The 25,973-nt window shown below is 49.9% G+C and overlaps 11 protein-coding genes across 11 annotated transcripts; 5 read left to right on the forward strand and 6 right to left on the reverse strand.

Moving 5' to 3' along the window:
- Positions 1-225: 225 nt before the first annotated feature.
- On the reverse strand, positions 226-1,563 carry F4807DRAFT_469592 (GroES-like protein; the record flags this gene model as incomplete). Its single annotated transcript, XM_048002724.1, has 2 exons — positions 226-612; positions 697-1,563. 2 exons carry the CDS (start codon positions 1,561-1,563, stop codon positions 295-297), a joined length of 1,185 nt encoding a protein of 394 aa, XP_047858255.1. The 3' UTR covers positions 226-294.
- Positions 1,564-2,219: 656 nt separating this feature from the next.
- On the forward strand, positions 2,220-4,389 carry F4807DRAFT_408854 (monooxygenase). The gene is made up of 3 exons (XM_047996482.1): positions 2,220-2,451; positions 2,513-2,607; positions 2,662-4,389. Exons 1-3 carry the CDS (start codon positions 2,285-2,287, stop codon positions 4,083-4,085), a joined length of 1,686 nt encoding a protein of 561 aa, XP_047858256.1. The 5' UTR covers positions 2,220-2,284; the 3' UTR covers positions 4,086-4,389.
- Positions 4,390-4,848: 459 nt separating this feature from the next.
- On the forward strand, positions 4,849-5,651 carry F4807DRAFT_198263 (Aldehyde/histidinol dehydrogenase). The gene is made up of 3 exons (XM_047993779.1): positions 4,849-5,071; positions 5,174-5,255; positions 5,306-5,651. The coding sequence occupies exons 1-3, from the start codon at positions 5,024-5,026 to the stop codon at positions 5,515-5,517; spliced, it is 342 nt and encodes a 113-aa protein (XP_047858257.1). The 5' UTR covers positions 4,849-5,023; the 3' UTR covers positions 5,518-5,651.
- A 133-nt stretch (positions 5,652-5,784) lies between these two features.
- Positions 5,785-8,574, forward strand: F4807DRAFT_449764 (tartrate dehydrogenase; the record flags this gene model as incomplete). Its single annotated transcript, XM_048000059.1, has 6 exons — positions 5,785-6,173; positions 6,241-6,787; positions 6,890-6,934; positions 7,330-7,597; positions 7,677-7,729; positions 7,795-8,574. The coding sequence occupies 6 exons, from the start codon at positions 5,785-5,787 to the stop codon at positions 8,572-8,574; spliced, it is 2,082 nt and encodes a 693-aa protein (XP_047858258.1).
- Positions 8,575-9,357: 783 nt separating this feature from the next.
- On the forward strand, positions 9,358-12,645 carry F4807DRAFT_198352 (fungal-specific transcription factor domain-containing protein). The gene is made up of 8 exons (XM_047993781.1): positions 9,358-9,516; positions 9,606-9,688; positions 9,752-10,654; positions 10,728-10,936; positions 10,992-11,124; positions 11,181-11,402; positions 11,460-11,615; positions 11,672-12,645. Exons 1-8 carry the CDS (start codon positions 9,436-9,438, stop codon positions 12,288-12,290), a joined length of 2,406 nt encoding a protein of 801 aa, XP_047858259.1. The 5' UTR covers positions 9,358-9,435; the 3' UTR covers positions 12,291-12,645.
- A 1,281-nt stretch (positions 12,646-13,926) lies between these two features.
- On the reverse strand, positions 13,927-16,019 carry F4807DRAFT_449767 (PX-associated-domain-containing protein; the record flags this gene model as incomplete). The annotated part of the gene is made up of 2 exons (XM_048000060.1): positions 13,927-15,115; positions 15,169-16,019. 2 exons carry the CDS (start codon positions 16,017-16,019, stop codon positions 13,927-13,929), a joined length of 2,040 nt encoding a protein of 679 aa, XP_047858260.1.
- Positions 16,020-16,738: 719 nt separating this feature from the next.
- On the forward strand, positions 16,739-18,171 carry F4807DRAFT_456288 (mitochondrial carrier; the record flags this gene model as incomplete). Its single annotated transcript, XM_048000859.1, has 2 exons — positions 16,739-17,990; positions 18,050-18,171. The coding sequence occupies 2 exons, from the start codon at positions 16,739-16,741 to the stop codon at positions 18,169-18,171; spliced, it is 1,374 nt and encodes a 457-aa protein (XP_047858261.1).
- F4807DRAFT_198404 (Clavaminate synthase-like protein) lies at positions 18,165-20,028 on the reverse strand. The gene is made up of 4 exons (XM_047993783.1): positions 19,520-20,028; positions 18,974-19,460; positions 18,569-18,874; positions 18,165-18,488 (listed from the first exon to the last, which is right to left on the reverse strand). The coding sequence occupies exons 1-4, from the start codon at positions 19,794-19,796 to the stop codon at positions 18,326-18,328; spliced, it is 1,233 nt and encodes a 410-aa protein (XP_047858262.1). The 5' UTR covers positions 19,797-20,028; the 3' UTR covers positions 18,165-18,325.
- Positions 20,000-21,374, reverse strand: F4807DRAFT_469598 (uncharacterized protein; the record flags this gene model as incomplete). The annotated part of the gene is made up of 3 exons (XM_048002725.1): positions 20,000-20,564; positions 20,632-20,770; positions 20,835-21,374. 3 exons carry the CDS (start codon positions 21,372-21,374, stop codon positions 20,449-20,451), a joined length of 795 nt encoding a protein of 264 aa, XP_047858263.1. The 3' UTR covers positions 20,000-20,448.
- Positions 21,375-21,951: 577 nt separating this feature from the next.
- On the reverse strand, positions 21,952-22,620 carry F4807DRAFT_456291 (uncharacterized protein; the record flags this gene model as incomplete). The annotated part of the gene is made up of 1 exon (XM_048000860.1): positions 21,952-22,620. The coding sequence occupies one exon, from the start codon at positions 22,618-22,620 to the stop codon at positions 21,952-21,954; it is 669 nt and encodes a 222-aa protein (XP_047858264.1).
- A 237-nt stretch (positions 22,621-22,857) lies between these two features.
- Positions 22,858-25,937, reverse strand: F4807DRAFT_408887 (glycoside hydrolase family 32 protein). The gene is made up of 2 exons (XM_047996483.1): positions 23,426-25,937; positions 22,858-23,370 (listed from the first exon to the last, which is right to left on the reverse strand). Exons 1-2 carry the CDS (start codon positions 25,333-25,335, stop codon positions 23,253-23,255), a joined length of 2,028 nt encoding a protein of 675 aa, XP_047858265.1. The 5' UTR covers positions 25,336-25,937; the 3' UTR covers positions 22,858-23,252.
- Between the last annotated feature and the right edge of the window lie 36 nt (positions 25,938-25,973).

Consider the following 25,973-nt stretch of genomic DNA (forward strand, 5'->3'; position numbering starts at 1 on the left):
CGAAATTTGGAATCTACAACAGGAATGATCCACTTATTCCCTCAATTATGTCAGCACGCTCACAGAAGCTGCAATGGCAACGGCCCCGAAGGACACTAACCTCCACGGAATTTTTAACTCTCATTGGCTAGATTTATCATCATCCCCTGAAGATCACTGTACAACGCCCTTTAATGCCCTAAGTTGATCCGATACTAGGTATCCTTATGGTCATCAGGGTTCACTCAAAAATTTCACATTTATAGCCAACCTTATGCGCGGATTTTTACTCTATTCAACTATAAATATCAACTACTAGAAATTTATTGTAGTCTTGACAACCAATGTGCCATTGCTATCGGTGGTTTTGCCAGCTGTCTTGAAAGCTTCTTCAACAGTGTCCAATCCATTGAACCGATGAGTGATCAGCTTCCGAATGTCTGGAAGCTTCGCTCCTCCTACTGGGGATCCGCTCACCGATGCGGCTGCGATCTCGATGGCTTTCGGGTATGCGTTTGCGTAACGCCAGCTTGGAATCAAAGTGATTTCGCGGGGCGTTGCTTCGGATATAGGAAGGACGTGGTTTGGCACGCCTAGGCCGATTAATACTACCGCACCTCCGGAGACGGTTGCCTGCATAGGAGAGGTTAGAAACGTTGATCTCATGCATAACCAATGAAAAATCGAAAAAAAGGAAAAAGAAAGAGGAAAACTGACATATATAGATGCTTGCAAACAAGACTCGGCTCCGGTGCATTCGAATGTAACGGATGGTCTGTCCACTGGCTTTCCGTCAGGCCAGTGCAAGTCGGTAATCTGGGCTGCCGTGTCCTTTGCTATCTCCAACTTCTCTTCTGTCGTCGCACCTCTTCTGGGCTTAACTGCAACCTTAAACGTGGCAAATCCATTGTCCGTGGCAAACTTCAAGCGGCCCTCGTCGATATCCGCCATGATGATGGTCTTGTACCCGGCAACCTGGGCCGCTACGGAGACCAGCAACCCCACGGCGCCAGCACCAAATATCAAGGCAGTGCCTTGTGTAGTAGGTAAAGCGACCTTCTCTGCCCGCCGCACCGCGTGGGCTGCGACCGCCAGTGGCTCCAGTAGAGCTCCGGTTTCGTAGTCCAACTCGGACGGCAGCTTATGCACCCACTTCACAGGGTGGTTGATGCGTTCTTGCAGCGTGCCCTGGTAGTGAGGGAACTTGGAGCCGGAGCTTCGAAACCGCAAGCTTGGACAGATATTGTAGGTCTGGGACTTGCAATATTCACAATCGCCACATGCGACACCGCACTCTACAGCTACCTTGTCGCCAACATGTAGGTCCGGGTTTATGGAAGCCACCTGCGAGCCTATGGCGGTAACCTCGCCGGCGGACTCGTGTCCGAGGGCCAGCGGCTCTCGTACGAGGATCGAGCCATTGCGGAAACTGGAATAGTAATGAAGGTCGGAGCCGCAAAGAGTAGTAGAACGGATGGCGATCTGGACTTCGTCGGCCCCCAATGGGGGGACGTCTCTCGTCTCGAGCCTGAGGTCCTGGGCACCGTGTAGATACTGGCCCGCGCTCTTAGCTGCTACAGACATGGTGATGATGATGATGATGATGATGCAAGTGACGGTTACTAATGATTCTCTACTTGAGCTAGTCTTGCTTAAAATGAGAGTATACGTAGCCTATTTAAGTGGTGCATTGCTACGAGACTTTTCGAGCCTGCGTGTACTTACCTGCCTACGTCAGGTGCTGATTTTTTCAACTTCAGTCCATGATACTGGTCATATTTTCCAAGCGCCGTCGCGACTGAATCCGAAAGTCGCAAGTGCTATTGGAAATTGCCATTTACTTTAGTCAGGTACCCCGGCTCGGCCATCGATGACGAACTAGGTTAGTGGGCTTGACGATCCGGGCCACAGGTTCGGGCACTCAATTCCGAAGCTACAGATTCCACCCTCAGCAGTTCTTGCGGGCACACATGTCGGAAGTATCGACCGCTGATTGACTTATCCGATCATTCGATGCTCATTGTGACAGCGGGCAATGAAAATATTGATGTGGGAAAAGATCCCTGGGGTCCGGGGTAGGCCAACCCCAAGTCCAACCTAGTCAAATTCGCCACGGCAAGCTGTAAAGTGGTGAAATTTATCGTGACTTGTACTTCGTGTCTTTCTCCACGAGGCCATCTGTCGAAGGTATAACTTCCCTCGCTGCTTCATCGTCAATCCTGAGCTCTCCTCTGCTCACATTCAAACTTTGACATTCATCCCTCGAGACATCGCTACATTATACCCAAGCGACGAAGGATTCAATATGCCAGAGTACACGAAAGACATTAATGCCATAGTCGTAGGCGCCGGCCCTGCCGGCATTGCTATGGCATACCGGTTGAAGCATGACCTTGGATTTGACAACTTCACGGTTTATGATAAGCTAGATGGTGTTGGTGGCACTTGGATGGCGAACACCTACCCAGGGTGGTGAGTGCAAGCTCCTATTACCTTAAAACGTTACAATTATCTAACCGAGCTTCAAATTCAGTGGTTGCGATCTCAAGTCACACCTTTACTCCTTCAGCTTCAACTTAAATCCGAATTGGTCGAAGGAGCTTTGCGAGCAACCCGAGATTCTACAATGTGAGTATAGTGGCAGATAACTTCAAGGCCTACAAGCTAACTTGGTGATCACAGACATGAACGACACAGTGGACAAGTTTGACCTACGCAAGCACATCCAAACCTCAGTCGAGTGTACGGGGGCTGTATGGCACGATGATCTGTCTAAGTGGGAAGTCAACCTCAAAAATAACATAACCGGCATCGAGTATACGCGCTTCGCTACCATGTTCATATCCGCCGTCGGCGCCATCTCCTTCCCCCGCGACGTTAAATTCAACGGCATGGAGAACTTCAAGGGTCCCATGTTCCACACTGCCCGGTGGGATCACAGCGTTGACTACAAGAACAAGCGTGTCGCCGTCATCGGCAACGGATGCAGTGCCGCCCAAGTTGTGCCGGCCCTTGCTAAGGATGCTGCCTTCGTCAAACAATACGCGCGAAGCGGTCAATGGTTCCACGCTCGGCCGAATCGCGATTATACCGCGTTAGACAAGGCTATCTTCAAATATCTGCCCTTACGCCAGCGTTTACTGCGCCTGAAGATTTTCTTGGACGCGGACGAGGAGACGACGACATATTTCCCCACGCCCCGGGGACTGAAGATGCGTGCCCAAGTTGAAGAGGAGTCGCGGAAATACATTAAGTCCATTGCGCCCGAGAAGTACTGGAAGTCTATCATTCCCAACTTCCCGCTAGGATGCAAACGCCGCATCTTCGACCCCGGCTACCTCGAGAGCCTCAACCTTCCTAACGTTGAACTCCTCCCGGAGGGTATCAAAGAGATGACAGAGACGGGTATCATTAGCAGCTCCGGCATTAAAGACGACTTCGATATCATTGTCCTCGCGACGGGCTTCCAAGTATCGCAGTTCCTGACGCCGATGCACATCGTCGGCAAGACCGGCAAGGCGCTGCACGACCAATGGAGGGAATGCCGCGGCGCCCAGGCATATCTGGGGACCTTCGTGCACAATTTCCCCAACCTAGCTATCCTATTCGGACCCAACACGTTCCCGGCGAATAACTCCGCGCTGTTCGCGTGCGAGACCCAAGTAGACTACGCTGTCAAGGCGCTGATCAAGCCGGTTCTCGACCACCGCGCCGACGTCATCGAAGTGAAGCAGGCGTACGAAGACGCGGAGACTAATGCCATCCACCAGGAACTTACAAACACAGTCTTCTCCGGCGACTGCTCCAACTGGTACATCGGCGACTTCGGTCGCAACGCGGCGTCCTGGCCGGGTCTAGCCAGATCATACTGGTTCCGAACCTACTTCCCTGACTGGAAGGCGTTTATCTTCACCGGCGGCAGCCCCTGGTGGCCATTCTACTCAGCCTGGAGGAACGTGACGACGTTGTCGCCGCTGACGAAAGCATTAGTTGTTGTAGGCGCATTTGTGCTCCTGAGCGGGAATAGCAACGTAGTCAAGGGCCAATCAGCGGCGGCCTACCAACTGCTATTGAAGAATTTACAGCCGGTGACGTTGCTGAAATGAAAATGCATCTTGTTTTCTTAGCTTTATATTATAGTAGTAAAAAAATCCACTTAAATAATGAATTTAAATGCGACTTTTAAAAACTTCCGCTGCCTATGCTATGTCTTCATGATCGAGGGGTTTGTTCGATGTGCTCAAAACCTCAAGGGTTCCAACTACGTCATTAGATTATAGACCCCTAAATTCTACTATACTGACTGGGCCTTGAGAAAAAGGGGACCAGCACGGGTTTTGCAAAGTCCCACTTTATACAGAGACGCGACGCACTCAATCAAAAGCTGCAGCACTATTCCGTAGAGCAGCGATGTTGAAACAAAGGATCTAGATCAGGGCGGGGATACAAAAGGGGGTTCGGACATATTCACGGTGGCCTGTGTGGCGTTGAGAGTCACGAGAACTTACACAGTAATGGGGCAGCGGGGAAATGGGTTCGGAAGAGGGGAAACCCCACTTATTCCCCAAGTTACGTAACCGCTCCCATGTATTCGGACCGTGTCTTCCCCGCACGGTGACCTCATGTAATGTGGGCACGTATATAACCCCGCAGTATTGAGAGTGGTGGGTCGTGGTCGGAAAATGACTTCCATCGGATGCCTTTCCCGTATTGTCACCTCAACCCCTCTTAGTAAACTAACGCGATTCTCTCCTCACCCCTCTAAATATGTCGTGACCGAAGTCGGATTCACGCGAGAGTAAGACTCTAATGCCCGATAAATGAGACCGACACGGGTCGCGGATGGCCACGGGCTGATTCGCGGCGAACAATTCGCATCGAGTATCGGATTTATGTAGGCAAATTGCCATCGAACACATGACTGCACTCTATTATAAGTACCTCAAGCCGTGTGCTGCTAGGATTGATAGGTATAGATACTTCATAATCGAGTTAAAATATTGAATTAGTAATATCAATTGATCTCTTGTTCACTGACGCAAACATGGGTTCTACTGACGGTTCAGAATATCACAAGGAGGCTCTCCGTAATGTAAGTTCTTCTAACCACGAAGCCGTGCTTTTCAATGGCTGCTCATGGCATTGACTACCCCCCTGACGATCGAAATGGCTGACCAGACTCGCGTCTACACAGCTCAAGGATCCCAGCCTGTTCATCCAAAATGCGTTCATTGATGGAGAATGGGTCTCCAAAGACAAGAAGTTCGACGTATACGGTTCGCACGGGACTTCCATCTCAGCCGTACCTAAAGCTAATTACCAGTAGAACCCTCAACCGGCACTGTCTTAGGCCAGGTGGCCGACGGCAGCCTTGAGGACTTCCAGAAAGCTATTCAGAGCGCGAACGAAGCACAACCGAAGTTCTTCGCCGAAACAACAGCCACACAACGAGGAGCGTTGTTGCGCAAATGGTACGATTTGATCGTCAAGCATCAAGAAGACAGTAGGCGAGCCCCTTTCCTCCGCTTTCCCCCTTAGCCATGACGAAGTCGGCGAATTCTAAACAGAGGCTAATTTTCGATCAATTTAGTCGCGACAATCCTTAGTCTCGAAAACGGAAAGACATTCGGGGAGGCAAGGGGTGAGGTAGTGTACGCTGCCAGCTTCATCGCCTGGTTCGCGGAAGAGGCCACTCGAGCCTATGGTGTCACGATCCCTTCGTCAACCCCCAATACCCAACTAATAACAATCCGCGAACCCCTCGGCGTGTGCGGCATCATTACGCCATGGAATTTCCCGGCTGCCATGATCACGCGAAAAATCGGTCCCGCGCTCGCCGCCGGAAACTCAGTCGTAATCAAGCCTCCCAGCGAGACGCCTTACACGGCGTTGGCGTTGACGAAACTTGCCGTAGAGGCCGGTCTCCCACCGAAAACAATCCAAGTGGTGCCCACAAAGAACCGCCAGGCTGCCACGGAGCTAGCGACGAACCCGCTCGTTAAGAAGATCAGCTTCACTGGATCGACGGGCGTGGGGAAGATGCTGGCGAAGCTGGCGACAGGGACCTTGAAGAAGGTCAGCTTGGAACTCGGTGGTAATGCGCCGTTTATTGTCTTCAATGACGCGGATCTTGACCTCGCCGTCGAGGGTGCCATGTTCTGCAAGTTCCGATGTTCTGGTCAAACGTGTGTCTGGTATGTTGGCTCCCATCTTCCAAGTGTCTGCTATACCGGGGAAGATACTAATATTCGATCTTCACAGCGCGAATCGATTATATGTCCAAAAAGGTATCGCCAAAGATTTCACGGCCAAGCTCGTTCAGAAAGTCGCCGCTCTTCAAGTCGGTGCAGGTCTAAGCTCCGCCACCACCCAGGGACCACTGGTGAACAAATCTGCGGTAGACAAGGTCACTGAGCACGTAACGGACGCCGTCTCGAAGGGTGCCAAGATCGAGATTGGTGGTAAGACCCCGGGATCGGCAGGGTTTTTCTATGAGCCCACGGTGCTCTCCGGCGTCACTCCAGACTCGCTAGTTAGCAAGGACGAGACCTTTGGCCCTCTCGCCCCGGTATTTGAGTTTGAAACCGAGGAGGATGCGATAAAACTCGCGAACGACACAGAGTTTGGCCTTGCGGGCTACTTTTTCTCCAAAGATATTGGACGCGCGATGCGGGTTGCGCAGCGGCTCCAGGTGGGGATGGTGGGTGTCAACACAGGCAAGATCAGCGCGGCAGAGGCGCCGTTTGGAGGTGTCAAGGAGAGTGGTTATGGAAAGGAGGGCAGTCTTTACGGGCTCGAGGAATACCAGGTTATCAAGAGCATTACCTTCGGGAACTTGGACGTCTAAACTACGTAAACTAATTACTGTATTCGGTTTGAGGAGGCCAAAAAACTACGCAATGTAAATTAGAAGTTAAACCTACCCCAAAACTTGTCAGGATACAAGATAAGTCGCGTGATAATATTCGCGAGAGTTGTATTAGAGCCGCGTGGACCTCGAGAAGATTCTGGACAAGACCATAGTATGATCGTCAGGGTCGAACGAAGGCAAGAGACGTGTAAGCTTCGTCCGATAGATCCAATCACGACCCCCAGAGGCCGAATAACGGGCGGAAAGCTCCCGGCCGTGATCTGCCCGATGTCGTGCAGACGCGAAGCCAAGCACCTAGTAGGCGCCTAAGCAAGAATGGCGAGGCGTGTTTAGAGGCAAAATACGTCAGGAACTGCATCTAAAGGACCGAGCATGCCGTCAGAAGGTCCGATAGCGGAAATCAGCTCCCGAGGGCATAGATATATATAGTACTGTGCAGCTGCAAACGGAGCAAAACGACCGGGCTACCAGTGTCTCAGGCAGATTCTGCATTCGAAATACCCATCATGTCTCGAACATACAATGTCGCATCGATACCCGGCGATGGCATAGGTGTGGAGGTCATCGAGCACACGGTCAAGGTAATACGGGCCCTCGAGCAGCGACTAGGATCATTTAGCGTACGATTCACAACGTTTGACTGGAGCTCGGAGCGGTATAAGCAGGTGGGCTCCTATATGCCAGAGGATGGCCTAGAGACGCTGAAGGAATATGACGCCATTTTGTTCGGTGCTGTCGGCTCACCAGGTAAGCATCTTTAAGCCGTTCAATGGTGTACTAGACTTCAGGAACTTTGTGGCTGATATGGATACTGTGAACTGATTAGATGTCCCGGACCATATTTCTCTCTGGGGACTGATTTTACCGATTCGCAAGCGAGTACGTGCATCGTAGACGAGAACGAAATGAGAAAAGGAAGAAATATCGTCTAACCGAGAGATTAGTTAGATCAATACGTCAACGTTCGCCCGATCACAGTTCTCCCCGGGCTATCTTCGCCCCTGAAGGACAAGACTGCCGCCGAACTAGACTGGATCATGATCCGCGAAAACAGTGAGGGTGAATATGCCGGTCAGGGAGGAACGACGCACGACGACACGCCATATGCGATTGCCAACGACGTTTCCGTGTTTACAAGAATAGGTATCGAGCGTACGATGCGTTTCGCATTCGAAACGGCGCAAAACCGACCTCGCAAGAAGCTGACCATGGTGACCAAGAGCAACGCGCAACGACACGGCATGGTGCTCTGGGACAAGGTCTTCGAGGAGCTAGTTCCGCAATACCCGGAGGTGCAGACAGACAAAATGCTGGTCGATGCTATGACGGTTCGGATGGTGCTGAAGCCCGAAAGCCTCGACACCATCGTGGCCACGAACCTGCACGGCGATATCCTGTCGGACTTGGCGGCGGCACTCGCAGGCAGCATCGGTGTCGCACCTTCGAGCAACCTCAACCCAACAAGGAAATATCCCAGCATGTTCGAGCCCATTCACGGCAGCGCGCCGGACATCACGGGCAAAGGCATTGCAAACCCGGTGGGAACCTTCTGGAGCGCAGCCGAGATGCTGAGATGGCTAGGAGAAGGCGAGGCGGCTGCCGACCTCATGGAGGCCATTAAGAAGGTGTTGGACGCTGGCATCCGGACGCGAGACGTCGGAGGGACAGCAAATACAGCCGAAGTGACAGACGCGGTCGTGCAGGCGTTGTTAGACGCTTCGTGAAGTACTAAGGTATGTAAGTGAAGTTGTGGGCCGGATACCCCCTGACTGGCACAAGACTACAATTCCCACAAAATTGGTAACTGCATTGGCGATAGTTACACATGTAGTGGAGCAGGCCCGTTAAACCTGTAAGCATTTGAGGCTCTTAAGGCATTGTACAGTAATCTTTTAGAGGGGGTAATACGAAATCTAGCCAACCAGAACTTGGAAGCTTTTGTGGGTGCCAGTCAGTCTTGTGCCAGTTTAGGGATAGATTGAGGATAGGAATATGCATGTACATAAGAAAGAACCCAGACCCATCCTACCGGTAACACAAGCAGTTTAGTTCCAATCGCGCAGATTACCTAAGGCGCAGATGATGCACGTTGCCATTTTTGTCACTAATCACCTCAACGTACCGCCTATGCTACGGTACACTAGTCCGCATGTGGAGTTTGGGCTGTGTCTCGTGACACCCGCTTTTTTCCTGTGTGGTTATAATTACCGCCCCACTCTGCATCCATGGATATTTGACGCGGTCGCTTCGCATCACTTACCCAGCTGAACTACTAGGTACCCCACACATCTCCGCAGCCAGCGTAGTACATAATGCGGGAAAGTGGGGTAATTAATGCCCCCATAAGGGGTCAAGAGCAGAAATTTCGGTACAGTAACTTCCTAATGGCTAGAGTTTACTATACGTTAGCTTAGTCCATATTTAGAAGAATACAACATCGTTTTTCTACCTTGGTTCAAGTAGCCCCCCCTTAGCCCTTCTTATCTTACCCCAGCTTTTCCCCGCACGGCCGATCAAGTTGAATTTTGCGGCCAGCACCTTGGTAATAATGCATCCTCTTACTTCAACGACTCAAAAACATCGCAATGTCTGCTCCCACGTCAGCAGCCTCCAAAAGGAAACATGTCACGACCGCCTGCGTGGCGTGTCGCGAGAGCAAAGTCAGGGTTCGTACATCTCCATCTTGACTCTTCCTATAGTGACGACTGGACGGAAGTATGCCTCCATCAATTACAAAGCACTGACATTGGCCTAGTGTGATGGTGTATCGCCTGCTTGCTCGAGTTGTAGGAATAAAGGCAAGGAGTGTCGCTATCAAGCCAGCGACGATAAAAGAAAGTATGCGGTGAAAAATTTATCATACCCCTAACTTTGTCATATGAGGCTAACCAGGGCTTCCAGGCTCTCTTCTCGGGTTGCCATAGAGTTATTATCTAGCCGAATCGATCAGCTATGCCAGTTCATACTCGAAAATTCTCTTCAGCCTCCCCCCATGGAAGAGGAAGCGGAGGCGACATTAACTAAGGTCCTGGCCAATTTAAGGCTCACATCTGCATTTGCTGGCAACGATAGCTGGAACAAGGCTGGCTCGGATAGAAGCACACCACCAAGCGAAAGTCTAAGTAGAAGTGAAGGGAAAATGCGCCATCGAGCAAACTCGGCTGTTACAGTAACGAATCCGACTATATCCTCAGAACCGGTCGAGTCAAGCAATCCTAGTCGGACTAGCCCGGAAAATCCGATAGCCCCAAGCCTCCACCATCTAGATTGGAATTGGAATCTCTCAGAAGATATGCCTATGAACCTACAAATGGCCCAGCCAACAGAAACAAATTCTTTAGAAGAAATGCTTCTTGATACTACGGTCTCCCTGAAGCAGCCTCTCCAGGGGGTCATGCAGCCCGGTTGTTCTCCACAACTTAAAGAAAATGCCGGTGACACCGAAGGTACAGAGGAACTCGTCGAAAAACTCTCCGCCCGAATGGGATCCCTGCAGATAGGACCAGGTGGACAAGTTCGCTATTATGGCCCAACTTCGAACTTCAATCTCGTAGATATGCCAGCGCCGGATAACCTAACGGTACATCGTACAGTTCGAAATAATGGTCAGGAGCATCTCGATCGCCTTGGTATTGGCAAAGAAGTGCCTCGAGAGTTGGAAGATCACTTGGTAGATCTATATTTCACTTGGCAAGGTCCAGCGCTCCACGTAGTGAATCGGGCCATGTATGAAGAGGCGAAGATTCGGTGGCAAGAAGGTGAAGAGGATACACCGTACTATTCCGAGGCCCTAAGGAATTCAATGTAAACCACCCCCAAGCCCCCCTAAATTCGTCTGAAAGCGACGAGAGATCAAAATAACGCTAACGATAAGAAGATGCTCGTTGGGAGCTGCTTTCGAGACACGCCACCATCCAACATTTGTAACGTTCCCCAAATCTCTGTCCGATTTCTTTGCGGACAGAGCGAAGGCACTGCTAGAGATCGAGCTTGATTCTCCATGCGTTGCAACGGTGCAGGCTATGGTGGTGCTCAGCGGCCACGATATCGGTTGCAAGAGAGACGCTCGAGGGTGGCTCTACAGCGGTCCGTCAAAATCCCGAGTCTACTCAACCAATTGGTCCACGCTGACGCGCAATAGGTATGGCGATGCGCCTCGCGTTCGACCTAGCATTACATGTCGATATGAGTTCCTACGTTTCTAGGGGATCTCTGAGCCAATCCGAGGCTGACCTGCGCCGAACGGTATTCTGGGGAGCATATACAGCGGATTAGTAAGGAGTTCTCGTCCCTTCAGTCGCGCAGGATTCTTGCTAAACTTTGATTTTAGCACATGGGGATTATATCTGGGGCGGCCTTTCCGTATTAACATGGAAGACGTTACCATTGAGAAGCCTGGTGGCAACCCGGCCACTGAGACCGCTACACAGTGGATTCCATATGGCTCTCCTAAGTCACTTGACGATTGCACGCCTTGTGTCGATTATCCCGAAGAGCTAAGCCGTTATCGTGCAATGATGTGTGAGATTATGGCACCTCTAGTATATGCTCTGTAAGATTCCATGATCTTTACTCTCTACGAGGGATTTATCTAATTTGTGGTGATTAGCTACGGAAGTCTAAATATCAAGCCCGAAGAACTGTACGAACTGAATACCAAGACGATTAAAGAACTTTTGAACTGGAAAGAAAATCTGCCCGGTGTGCTGCAGGTAGATCCGAACGAGCAGGATAGACCATATCTCCCGCACGTGTTACTACTGCAGTGAGTAGTACACTTTATGCCGCCGTAATCGACACCGGCTAACCCAGATATTATAGCATGCAATATTACCAAAATATCATATATGCCCACCGGCCATGGATGTCTAGACGGTATTCTCAATCATTAGCCCCACACGCCCTCGACTGGGGATATGCACGCATGATGTGCATCGAGTCGGCCACGGCCATAGCGAAGTTACTCCAACATTACGAGTCGCGATACACACTTCGCCGAATGAACATCCAAGGCGTCGGCATAACTTGCTCTGCTGCATTACTCCTGCTATTTACCGCAGTAACGAACTATCGACTACCAGGAGACGACGTAGAATTCCTCCTAAGCTCGTGTTTCAGGGCGTTGGACGAGTTTGGCGCTGCCTGGGAAAATGCCAAGCGGGCGCGCGACTTTCTAGTCCTCTTGCAGCGGCAGTGGGAATCCCGGGCTCGCGCAAGTCGAGCCCGTCGGCCCTCGCAGTCGTCGACATCTATATCCAGGAAGCGAGCGAGAACGTCGAGTCATGGCTCTATACTCGGCAGTAGTAGTATTAGCTACCCAGAAACGACACAGCCACTACCGCGACCGGGCTTTCAAGCAGGCAATTATAGCACAAACATGACTATGGGCTTCGATCTCGACTGGATGCCCCCTGGCGACGCTTACGCTACCACTCATTGAGTATAACGGCTGGGATCTTGATGATATCGCCGAGATGAGTCCCTGCGTTGGCTTCGGCCATCTGGACACCCGATATAGGCTGTAGTGATGCGTCACAAAGCCGCATAAGCGGACTTACGAAGTTATTCGAGTTTCACGTGATCCTTGACACCCAGGCAAAGTAGAGCGAGTACACTCCAGAAGATGACCGCATGGAACACAGAGTAGACGAAATCTGGTAGGAGTCTTTCATCATCACGCTCGCGGGGGCCTACCCACACTCAAAAGAGCATTCAGAACCCACGAAATTCGATAAAAGGTCGAGAATTGCAATATCAACGCGGCACCATTTGGAAGAAGGTCAAAATGGTCGTTTGTGTCTCCCTCCAGCATCGATGCCTGTGTGTATGGATATAAGACGTTAGGTGCGTTCGCTAGATATAATTGGCAATGTTGGTTCTGTCATCTTGGAGAGCTGGGGATTACTGCTACACATATCGTAGCTGACGGTCGATTGCTTCTCTTAGAAGCCTTTCCCCCGGAGCTTTATTTTCATGAACGCAAGTTCCATCCTTTCCCGTGGCAACTGATGAAAAAAAATCTAATATACCAGTAGCTGCTACGACTTATTATCAACCACAGAAATATACCACTGAGACTCTTGAAGGGTCTAATGGGTTTGCCTGCCAATTGGAGAAACGGGAACGGAAAAGGTTGATGGCGGCGTTTCTCACAATGTATATAGCCTAGTCGCAGGAGGAGGTGATCTACACTTACCCCTTTTCTTGGAACATTTGGTTGAAAAAATGGCGTGTTGATTATATAGGTAATTATAAGCACATAACAGGTACCTCATGAAATCAAACTTTATATTTATTATGGATGATTCAAACCAAACATTGAATAGGTGATTTATATGGATTTATTTTCCCATCTCATCACGAATCTCAATTGCACTGTGAAATTGGTTGGGTTTGGTGAGAAAATAGCAGATGTCTGCAGAAGTTTAATACCTAGGTACCTACACCTATCAATAATTGACGCCGTGGGAAATCACAAGACATACGAGGTTTATGACGATTTCCTTCCTTTTTCCCAAGCTATTTTCCATCCATCGACTACTAATCTTAGTCTATACCTAGGTAAGATGTCTCACAAGTACGGAGAGCCCGTGAGACCCATCGAACCAATACCTCTTTTTTTTACCTTCAGGTCAAGTGGAAAACACCAGTGCACGCTTACCTTTTGGCCAGACTGACAATTCAATATGGAGGTTCATGTCAGACACATGGCCTACTTAAAAGCTAGGAGTGAAGTTAGGAGGTAAGTATATAGTCCATAAGGCGAAGCAATTAGCAAGAAGAAGCCCCTTAATCATTACACATTAAGAGGGACAGCAATCAACATTATCAATTACTATATCAGTCATATCAAATTAATTAATTAATTATGTATGGATAAGGTGACTGGTTGCCGTGGTATGGCAGGTCGTAACATTACATCCGCATCTCTATTGTACGCGTTCATTGTTAGACACCGGTGTGTTCATAATATGGCAAGCATCATTTGTATGCACACTCCACCTCTATGTATAGTGGAATAGTTTCATATAGTAAGAATAACCGTCAACGTCGTCAGAAGCAAAAGTATCGGATAATCAGTTCAGGGGAAGACCTTTACTCGAAATATGGGCAACAAGGTCTTTGAACTGCTGTGCAAGGGTATCGACGACGATTGAGACGTCAGGGGCTTCGGGACGCGCCTGTTCATCTTGCTCGTTAAGAGCTTTTGAGTCCCAGCTCTCAGATTTGGCGATGGCTTCTGTTTTTCCAAGCGCTTTCACACCCTTCACTTCCTTTCCTCTTCTTGGCGGGCCTCTTGGAGTACATGGTGTGACGATGGTTTCATCGAGCAGGCAGTGCCAGCGTGTTATGTAAACACCTGGCCCGCTCATGTTACCGTTCGCCTCCACCCGGCCATCCACTCCGTCGATAATTTTCTGCACTCGGGCCCAGGACATACACTCCAGTGCGGAGAGATATTCGGCATGAGCATCAAGAGCGGCCTTAACATTGTTTTGCTTGTCTTCCGGGATTCCGTCAAAAAGGGCCTGGAGAGATCGACTCATCTCCTTAGAACCAAATGAATATCTATCATGGCCCTCTGTAGGGCTCTTGTCATTCTCTGGTGGCTGTCTGAAAAATTCCAGGCTACTCTTAGCCCATTTAAACCATGTTGTTCGTAACTCAGGACACCCTCCTGCGAACTCATGTAAATAGTCGTAGGCTAATTGACGATTCCGCTTTAAGAGAGCAACATAGTCTTCGACAGAAGGTGGCACTGTGCCATTCTGGGCTTGGCCGCTGTCTTTCTTCTTAGGCTTACTTGTTCTTATCAAGTCTGTCAAGAAGTTTTCGACCGAGTTGATATGTTTTCGTATATCTACGTTCCTGTGGATAGCTCGAATCATGGGTTCGAAAACTGACACGCCATCTTCTACTATGGTTGTCGTTAGATCCGGAGTTTCGCGACATAAAGCTTGAGTGATCTTCTCTCTATCACGGATAGCAAGCTGAGCGGAATAATACTCCAAACACTGGGCATGCTGCTTATCAGTTAGGGACTCTGTCAGAACCTTGTCTCTGGTCTCTAAGATGGCGACAATAATAGACATGTTGTCGTTTTGGCTCAATCCACGAATTCCTTCGTGTTCTCCTCTAGAAGCTTGCAGATGTGCGTCAATCACGGCTAGATGCGATTCGCTTGGCCCTTCTTTGCTCCGTCTAATACTGTCAACGGCTTTGCGGAAGTCGCTGGCGTCCCACTCTAACACAAGAGATATTATCCTGTTGAAAGTGAATTAGCCCTCTCCATTCATGTCAACTCAGTATGTATGCACCTTTGCAGTAGATTCATTCCGTCCGACGCGTTCCGTGTGAATCCGAGAAAATTAGATATGGCACCGACGCTGACCTTTGCCAAGAATAACCTGACCATAGCATTGATCATAGTCCCAGCATTTCCGAGACGTAATGTTTGCCCAACTAACGTATATGGGATTAAGCCATGGACGTTATCTATCAACTTCAATAAATAGGGGCCCTCGGCTGATAGGACAAAGAGGTGGTGAAGAAATGTAGCTATGTATATGATAGCGTAATCAACTGCGGCGTTGACTGCTGGAGAGTGGCCCTCAAGGTTTGGGGTCTTGGTTAGATGGTCAAACAGTTCGTCAAGAAGATTTCCATAGACCAGATGGTGGACAACATCGTCCCAAGCCCTTGCAAGGTCCTCTGCTGTGTGCGGGTCATACGTGGCATAAAGATTCGGTAGCTTGTCGTTGGGTATGCCAGTTAATAGGCCTCTAGTGACGGATTCATGAATGACGGAGGCGGCTGAGGCGAGTCTCTTCCTACTTCCCAATGTCCCTTTATCATAACTGTCGGATAGGTCTGCTTCTCCAAATCGCTTCATTATACTTCTGAATTTAGTGGCCCAGAATTTAGACGGTAGATCCCGAAGGCCAGGGATAGGAAGTACTAATCTGGTAAAGAGAAGTTGTAAAAGCGGAGATAATGATTTTGGAGATTCACCATCCTTCTGCTTCTGGGTGCATGTACCAAATGGATACCCATAATTCTCAATAGCCTCAGGATGTTTGAAGGTCTTCACTTCGGAGTATGTCTCATGGTGGACGAGAATATCGAATAAGGCTCCCAATTGCCGGGGAGATAGGGTGGTAGAAGACATAGTAGACGACGATAAACGGTGTACCAACCTTACGGGACATCCGGAATTAAAGAAACATGAACATAAGGAAATGAGTTTATCTATGTCGGTGGGGATGAATTTCATACATTTTGACCGGCGTTTTGGGGTTTCGTTGGACGGTGAACATCCAATGTTGTTTATCAAAAAGTACAAAATACACTCATCATTCATTTGAATCTTCATATGCTTTGTGACTCTTTTTGCACCACGTGCTGACGTCATCTGGCATGAGTGGCCTGAACTTACTACGTAGTAGGTGCCCTATTTGGACCATCGGGTATCCACTCAGGTACAAAATACGACCTTCCGGTACCTATTCTGGGTAGCTGCAAGCATTTAGACGGCGTATTGTGAATAGGTAGCACATGAACCTTAATGTGCTATCAACGTGATTCTTTATGAATGTGTCACCGGTGCATCTTGACACATAGGTGAATCTATATTCATTCCCAATATAAGTCTATAATTCACACCTCGAGTCCATCTTGCTGTGAAACAAACTGACTATACCGATTAGCTTCAAAGATTCTTTATGTAAACAATCCTCTTATATAAGCATATTAGTAGATCTAATATGCATCTAAACTGGTCCCGAACTTTTGGCGATAAGCTCCAACAAATCCATTGAATTTGATACGATTTTCAAACTTGTAGTCTTCTATTCCCCAGCCTCAGCATCAAAATGACTCGTAAGGACAATGCCGCCCGGCCGCGATGATACCAATGGCTTTCCTCGGGACTTATATACTGGTGTCCTTCCCGTCATACCACCTGAAGGCAGTCTAGATAATTCGTCGCGCAATAATGCCGCAACCGCCGCGTCAGCTGCCGGTGTTCGCGCCCTGAGCGCTCAGGCTATCGCCTTCTACTTCAGAGCTCCCGTCAAGGCTTTCTTCCGAACTCGAGTAGACTATCTTGCATATGCCCGGAGTGTGCACCAGACGCGAACGGAATCATTCACGCGAGCCGCTGCTAATGATCCAGCCGCGTCAAGGTTAGGCCTCACTCTTAGGCAAGCATGGATGTGGGCGCGGGGTACAACCCCTGGATTGCTCGCGTCCGTCATTCAGCAGCATGGATGGAGTGTCATACCTCATCAGATTCTTCCGCCGCTGATGGCGAATGTCGGAGTCGGTGCTGTGCTATACACTAGCTATTTACAAATATTGGCCCAGCTACACGAAGAGACTTCGAGAGCACCGAAAAGAATTTTTCCTCCGCCAGACCCTATTCACACCTTTACTGCGGGTTTCTTGGCTGGGAGTATCCAAAGCGTTATCGCGGCCCCACTTGATGCCATTCAGGCGAGATATGACCATCGCGATCTCATGAATGGAAATATCGACGGGAAGCCGAGGAGCATGTGGTCATTCTCAGCAGAGAAGCTTAGGGAAATTGGACTGCGCGGGGTTTTCGCAGGATGGGGGTTATCGTTCTTAAAGGATAGTTTCGGATGTGCTGTCTTTTTCAGCACTTTCGAGTACGTGAAGGCCCAGGCCTTTTACCGATTCATCACGTGGTACTATGGCGATTTGAAACCGGACGTCGTCGACGTGCTGGCCCAGAAGAGACCGCCCAAACCACACCATCTAACCGACAATGCGAAAGAGGATGCTGCCCAACCAATTATGATTCGACCCCATTACGCGATCGAACCTATGTTCTTACTACTCGCCGGTATCACAGCTTCGTTCACCCAGCAGCTATTTCTTCATCCTTTGACGCACATTCAAGTTCAGCATTGGGATCACCTAGAAGATCTAGATGCCAAGGCCGCTAAGATGAGAGACTCGAAAGCCGCAAATCCTGACAAGCCAAGACGTAGGTGGCGCATGCTTCGGGCTTATTACCATGCCTATCAAGAGACTTGGGCACAGTGTGTCGCAGAGGCGAATTCAGAAGGCAGAGGTTTGAGACGATGGTTGTATCGCGGCTTTTGGTGGAATACCAGTGAGTATATCTAGTCATTATAATACCATTCATGGATTACTAATAATCCACCGCCATAGTTCGACAGGTCCCAAGCACTAGTGCTGGGTTGATTATCTTTGAATTGGTTAGGCGGAAATACGGTGCCGGAAACGAACCAGTACGGGTTGCACAAGACGATTACGAAATTCTCCTTGATTAGAGATTCGCGACTGTCTCTAGATTTGAGGGCGTTGGAAATGAGACTAGAGAATCCCCGCTCGGCGCAAGGCATTCCTTTCAGCATACCTAGCGATGGCGACTATTATAATCATAGCGATATTAACATAGACATAGATCAATCATAAGGAGCAATCTCATCTCCCCTTATTTCCAGCACTACGAATAAACGGTTCAAGAGGAAAGACTTGGCCTTCCGGCGTGACACCCTCGTACAGTTGCGCCCATCGATAATTTAAGACCTCTGGAGTCGGCCACGCATTCTCTGGATCACGCAGCCATAGGCGTAGCAGATGACGACTATTTTCATCCAGGAAGAACATTAGCAACATACACAGCTTGGAAATGCCTTCAGCGCACAGTGGCGGCGTTAGACTTACCGTTTTTCTGGCGTATCCGTAAACCCGTCTCTTGCGTGGAAAATGGCAAGATTATTTATGTACTGAATGTCCCCTTTTTGGAAGTCGGTATTCACGCAGTACTTCTCCCCTAAGAAATGGATCGTATCAAGGGCCTCAGCTTGGGCTTCGGTGATAGGGGGGATATCGGGACTCCTCGGGAGAGCACCGAAACCAACAAAGTACCGACGGCCGTATTGTAGGGCTACCCTCTCCGGGGTAGAATCCGTTGCCGGGAAGTGGAATAACAGTGGCCTTTCCTTCCATTGCTTGTCGGCTTTTTCAAACCTTGCAATTTGAAATGGTTAATTAAACTTGCACATCACCTAGACATTATCTCCGAAGTATATTGTGCGAAGTAAAGGCATCATCTTGGGGCTTACTCACACTTCCATGTCCCAGCTCTGGGAAAGAGTATGAATGAGATCCGGACGGGTGGCGGCAATCTCATTGTACACACGCCAAGTGCTGGCTAATTTACTGGCTCCACCGGCCGCCGACGTCTCGAGCGCAAACAGAGACACGATATCACCCGAATCGGTGTGGAAGACCTGCTTGTCGGTAGTGTACGCAGGGCTGCCGATAGCGCCGTTATTTTGCGACCAGGATAGGTCTTTAATATGGCTGAGGACTACGTCGGCAGGTTGGCCGTTGTACTTGTGGTCCTGCCGACCGCGCTGCGCGGCAATGTGCGCGGAAATGCCCGCGTATATGATAACGTTCTCCTCGCGAGAGTGCTCGTCGACGCGAAGGCCGCGAATCACGAAGAAGCCGTGCCCATTGTGCAGTTCCGCCGATAGACGTCGCAATTCGCCGTGCAGATTCGGCAGCGGAAATGTGTCTGCCGTGATGTGGCCTAGTGATAAGCCCAAGCCTGAAATTTTCATTGATTAGAATCTAACGTCTTTGAGTCAGAAGTCGCTGGTTTCCTACATTTGAAATGCTCTACGGCTCGGTCTATCTCATTTAACTGGTCGTCGCTGAGGACGTATGTCCAGTCATACGTGTCTGCTACGCTGTCGCCTTCCCAGACCAGGTCGCCGGTCAACTGCGCCGGGAATCCTTTCGGGAGAGTGGTGGGTAGGTTCCCCTCCTTGAGACGCCGAGCCGCTCGGGCTTGCCACTTGTCGCGGTCCGGCGCATAGGATATGTCGGGTTGCCCCGCAGGAGCCGGAGCCGTTGGTGTGACGAAAGTGACGGTTGTCGACATTGTGTTTTCAGAGCTAGAATCTCTGATTGAAATCTCCTATCCAGCAATATTTATTGTTTTGAATTGTTTCTGCGTTTCCCCTCTTGGGTTTTATGTCTTTCGATATCTTGACAGTTGGTGCTACGATCGAGTTGGAGAATTGAGCAATACTTCGCCGAAATTGCGTCATCCGCCGCCTTTTAGGTGACATTCGGAGATAGCCACCCGTCACTATTTCTATCTTGCACGAAACTAACCGTATACAATGAAGCCGCATTATAGATAAGTTGAAGGAAAGTCTTTTAGGGTATCTCAATCATGATCGAATGCTACACTATAATCCAAATACTTCAGTCATGCATGCGGCGCAGGAATGATGCCACTATAGCTAGACAACTCATTCGTCGATCTAGCATTATGAGCCGACATGGTGTTTAGCAAGGAAAGATGGAAAGTCTGGCCTCAGATGCCACCAAGGATGCCCGATGAAAATTCGCAGGCCCAACACCAAGGAAAACGCCTATCCATTCACAACCCCGACACCCTCGCTCATAACAATTCATCCTCCTCCCATCAGGTTATTTCGCTCGGCAACAACCGGTGTCATTCTCAAAAGACACAGTTGGTTAGTGTCGACGGTAGTGTCGACGGTTAGGCTAAGTCGGTCCTAACATCATATAAGCGACGCCACATCTTTGCGAGGCTTCCGCTCACGTTTGATGTCCAGTTTGAATTTCGCCACCTCTTTGTATATACCAAAAAAAGGGTGAGTAACAAACCCAAAAATACCTAATACTGTTAGAACAACGCTCATAGGACAGTCTTGTACGATGTAGGTTTTTTTTCTTCGACTCACCTGCAGGTATTTTGAATAGAATACTGCCCATTCCCCTAGCGAACCCCTTGAAGAATCCTACGAAACCATCCTTCCTGGCGCACTTATAAGGCAACACAAACCAGTCGGTCATACCATCGAGAATACCAAACCATGCGACCTACAGTTGGATATGTTAGACCATCACTAGGTATGCAAGTTTACCGACAGAAGATAGGGCTCACCATAAAACTCGCGGCGCATGCTGATGGAAAACCGGTGATCCTGGGCCATTTCCGAACAGTATCGTCGTGATATAGTGTCGGTATGTAATGGAACGTCTTCGCCACGCCGTGCCCGAACACAAAAGGGATTTTAAGACAACCGATAAGAATGAGTCCCATTCCTTTAAATATGTCTACCCAACCCATCCAGAAGGGGTGACATCCTTCGTCTTTGTCGTCCTCATCATCCCCGTGCTTCAGACCTCCAGCTTCCATATATCGGTCCCAATACGTAGGAGGTTCGTACGTCGTCGCTATTGGTTCCCGGGGCACTATTTCCGGCTCCAGCGCTGGCTCCGGCATCTGTACGTAGTACACATTCTCGGCGTTTCCCACGTTCTCGGGATGCGCCCCGTTCTCCGAATGTCCCATGTTTTGTTGTTGCTGATGTTGCTGTTGTTGAGGGAAGTCATCAATCGGAGCTATGAACTTCATACCGAAATCTCGTCTACCAGTCATAGAAGCCCGGGAAGTGGTGGCGGAGGGCGGTCGTTCAACCATCTTGACCAAAGTGCACTCTGGCGAACCGTCCAATTATACTCGAAACTTATACACACGAATTATAGTTGTTGCCTAAAAGTTGGAGAGCAAGGCCGCCGAGCAAAGGAGGAGAATCGCTTGCGGTATATACAGATGGTGAGCGATGCGAAGTGTCGCGAAACGCGCCTCTCTGTTCACTTTTTACAACTTTGGGAAAATGCGGCGGTGCTCCTTGTCGATCCTTTAAGGCACCGAGATTATCGCTGGGGTGATTGGCCTGAGCCTGCTGAGCTATTGGCTTCTCTTTACGAGAGACCGTTGCATCCACAATCGGCTGATTCTGGCATCGCATCGGTGGGTTTTGCGCAAAGCCGGACGGTGGCGCAGCATCTCCATTCAGCTACAAATCTGCGACGGCTCCATGCCTATCTGGCCTATGTCAGAGCTGACTGAAGGCTGTGCCTTTCAATTCTTTTCCTTAGCTTAGATAATTTTGGCAGTTCACGGTTGAAGAACGAAGGATCCGGGTTCTCAATGGTACCCTGCTAATATGGATATACCCTGCTGCTCTGTCCCCATTTGGGTTCGGACCAAACGCTCAACCAATTCGTTTGTAGTGTTTGGTTTCAATATTCAACACCAATGGTGATAGCGTCTGGTCGTACTTATTATAACCTTCTACCTGGGCGAATGCCGCGCTCTTCTCAACGCTGTCTAACCCACCTGCGATGAAATACTGCTCAATGTCTTCGCCCTCGTCCTTCTCAATCTTCCAACCGCCTCTGTGACGGTAAGGCATCGCGAACCCATCTAAAACACCCTTAACCTTACCCAGCGCTTCCTCAAATCGGGTCTTATTCTCTCGATGCACGGACCATATTGTGACAACGAGAACCGGTGCCTCCAGCGCGGGTATGAACCCCTCCTCTTCAGATTTAGGGAATAATTTGACGCCATCAATATGCCCCGGCCTCACCGTCGCGGCGTGGAGATGAGGTTCCGCGTCCACAAGAATCTTCTGGTTCCTCGGAGTCGCGAGCACTGCGTGGTGCTGATCGATAGAATCCCAGTGTGCGGTGATTAGCACCACCCCAGGATCTTCAACTTGCTGGAAGAGGGCTTCCCCACGGTCCTGTGCCAGCCATGGCGCGTTCGTGGCGCACCATTCTCCTTGATAGGCGATCGCAGCTACGGCGATGTCGCGAAGTGTCTCGGTCACCTCTCCGGGAGTGCTGGAGGGTAGGAAAGATATTTCCGTGACCGTCATTCTCGATTCAAATGAGGCTTTAGGTAAGTAAGGAGGTAGTGCACCCGCTCTTCAGACTCAATGGTCAATACCTGTTCGCTTCGTGATCACGAGTGATTTCGTCGAGGTAGGTATTTTCGGAACTCCGATGGCGTCATATGGTCAGAGTAAATCGCCCGGTTGCTTCTTACGTGTGCTTCTTATATATAACTGCTGCCATGCTTATTTCAGATTTCATCTGCGTGTCATCTTTTTCTATGCCGCGAGGAGGTTATCTCCGCCCGTGACTTGACAGCTGTCCGTTAAGCATGTCTACGAGTTTCATTGAGCTTCGAGCTCTAAACTCCTTCTTTCTATGTCCAGTGTCATTAACTCCGCGTTTGCCTCAATTGGGATTGCATAATCCAGGCCCTCTACCAATTCGGCAGCCCTTATTCCCCCGATAGGTCTTAATCCGGTGAACTCTACTATCCCGAGCATAGGCAGAGGTAGGCGAACTTGCAGTCACTACACGTCTCCATTGGAACAAAGGTCTTGCCGCTTCAATCGTGAGTAAATCAGCAAACGGGAAACTGCGTCAATGGCTAGGTGAATTATGCATTACTCGTATTCAAGATTATCTATTAGATATCATATAGTGCTTTCATCACTCATTAGCTCCGATCCGGCCAGGCATCATACAGCCCCTCGTACACCGTCACATTTCCGAACGTTACTTCGCCGCTGCCGTCTTGGAAAAAGCGGATTTCCCTCGAAGATTCATACCATGATCTAGGTGCTATATTAGTATATCTGCTAAAGAAGAGTCAAGAAGTAGGATATTTACCGAGCCCAGGTAGAAATGGCAAATCGTCCATTGGCATGGACCTCAACGACAGAGTTGTCCACCACGATGGTCAAGTTAAGAGTTTCGACCACCTTATGCTCGCCCTCAACAATGTCGAATAAACGCAGTCGACCGTACTCGTTACGAGAGTCGATACCATCCGTGGTAAGGGCCGCGGCGCTCGTGTTCGTGCGGTCGATCATGACGGTTTCGTTGGAGAACTGGTAGTAGATCGTCGTGCTCTCGTGCTCGGATGACAAGATCTGGAAACCGGCCTTCAAGTCGCTACCCCGGCTCGCTTGAGGGAAAGAAAGGGTTGCGGTGATGACGTGGAATTTGTTCGAGGGCACGGTCTGGAATGTGGCGGCGCCTGGCGAGTTCAACGTCCGGCCGGGCTCGGTGAACGGAGTGCCGCTGGTAAGCTTGGCGAGCGCTTCGCGCGATATCTCCTGCTTGAGGGTCTCTAACGTCAATATGCCGGAGTGGTTGCTCTTAACGCGCCACGATCCAGTCTCGCGCGCAAGCTCGTTGTCGACGACATTGTTAATCTTCCCAATGCTCAACTCGCGCGGGAGCAAGAGCGCGCCGGTCCAATTCTGCTGTTCCGTCGGGAAATCGAGAGTACCGTAGTAGTCTCCGGTCAACCACACATAAGAGATGAAACGATCAGGAGCGCCGCTCTTCTGCGAGGCTTGGGAGCTAGCGGGCAGCACTTTTCCGGCAGCAGCGTAAGCAGAGTGTCCCCAGTCGAGCTTGCCGGCCATGTTGGGCGTGAACTTGACCTTTTTGCCGCCGCAGGTGGGAGAGACGTTTCCAGCAGCCCATAACATCTCGCGGAAATCCGATACTTGCGGCACGATGGGATCCAACGACCATTCCGCGCCCAAAGTGGCGAATACGTCGCCGTTCGCATTGTAGCCTTGCTCGTCCAAGCTAAAAATGTTGCCGACTTCGAAGTTGTAGCCCCACCGGCCGGCCCAGTCGCCGTTGCCCCAGGTCGAGTTGGCTGGCTCGTGCCACCATTGGCCTAGTTCCTCCCAGTATTGGAAGTCGGGGTCGTGCTGACGGTAGAGGAATTGGCTGGGGCCTTCGCCGTGGACGCCTCCGGAGATGACGGCGTACCATGTACCCGGGGCGCTCTTAAGGTAGGTGTCAAGCTTGCCGTTCTGGAACACGTAAGGGTCGCGGAAGCCCGTCACATTGACTGCGAAGGGAGGTGATGGGATGACCGGTCCTTGCTCGAGCTTGGTGAAGTTATGGCCGCCGTCGGTTGATACCGCAAGAGACTGCGTTTCGCTTCCTCTAGTGTATGCAATGGTCCACTGAATTGGCAGGTAGGAGACAGACGTATAGAGGAGGGTAGGGGTACCGTTGATACCACTAGGAATAACCGATCCATCGAATACTGCGACGGGATCATTATTCCCGCCCGGCACAATGAATTGCGCTCCATCTGCGTTGATGTCCTTATATGTGACGAGATCATCTGTTGTTGCACCCGCAGCACCATTGCCATTATATAAAAAGCCGACGTGGAAGAGTCCTGTGTTCGGGTCCGTGTAGTGCATACACGGATCGCCGATCTGGCCAGAAGGCGGGAGAACGTGGGCTTTCGGCCGCCATGTCTCAAAGAGACTTGAGTTGGCAAGGGTCGATAAGTTCGGCGGAGCCGAGTTGTAGTCAATCTCCTGTCTGGCCACGAGGGACCCCGCTAGAACAGCTGGGGAAAGCTTCATCTTGTCTTGGGCTGTTGTGTACGAAGCTGTTGGGAAGACACGCTCAGGATCATCGCAGTTCATGGTCACATCGTGTGGTAGCCTTCTACTTATAGACTGCTGCATCGAAATGCGTTCGGTCTTGCATTCGTATCTAGACTTCACCCGTAGCGTTTCCCCACTACGAAATTGCATTCACATCAGCAGGCCCGGAACTTGGAGTTCGTGTGGAGATTTGCGGAGAAACCGGGCTTGGGGTCAGGGGAGGATCAGGGGAGAGACTGGAGATGCGTGGGGTGTTACTTTGGCACTAGCTACAACAGTTATAGCCTCGGCCTTACTGGTAAATTCCAATAGCTTTTAGTCGCAAAAATTCTTGCTGTTCTACAAGCCGGTGAGGAGGCCCTTGGAAACTAACGTGATTTCTCCAAAACCCCTCATCCAGTTCTACGAATATCATAGACCGAAAGTTGGCGGAGAACTCCGCAGCTAGAATGTAAATATCGCGACGGTGTTATGGATTATGTTCTTCCAAGTCATCGGGGTTCCACTCTTGGCTCATTCATCGCCTCTTACCTAGATATTATTTTAGAAGTCGAGTGCTTCATCCGTCAAGGTAATCAGGTGGCGGGGTCGGCTTATCTGAGATTTTATCTATGGGCAGCCCATCTAAGCTTCCAAAACGCATTGTCCATCCTGCGTAGGCGTGGAAGACAACACCATTTTACGAGCTGCATGGAGGATAGGCACATAAGCCGGTAAACTTCTCAAGTTAACTTTTTCCAATGCCTCGAAAAGCTATATGATATGCTAGGGTCTTCGTGGTCCGTGAT

This window comes from Annulohypoxylon truncatum (assembly GCF_022578515.1).
Source record: "Annulohypoxylon truncatum strain CBS 140777 unplaced genomic scaffold F4807scaffold_3, whole genome shotgun sequence".
NCBI lineage: Eukaryota > Fungi > Ascomycota > Sordariomycetes > Xylariales > Hypoxylaceae > Annulohypoxylon > Annulohypoxylon truncatum.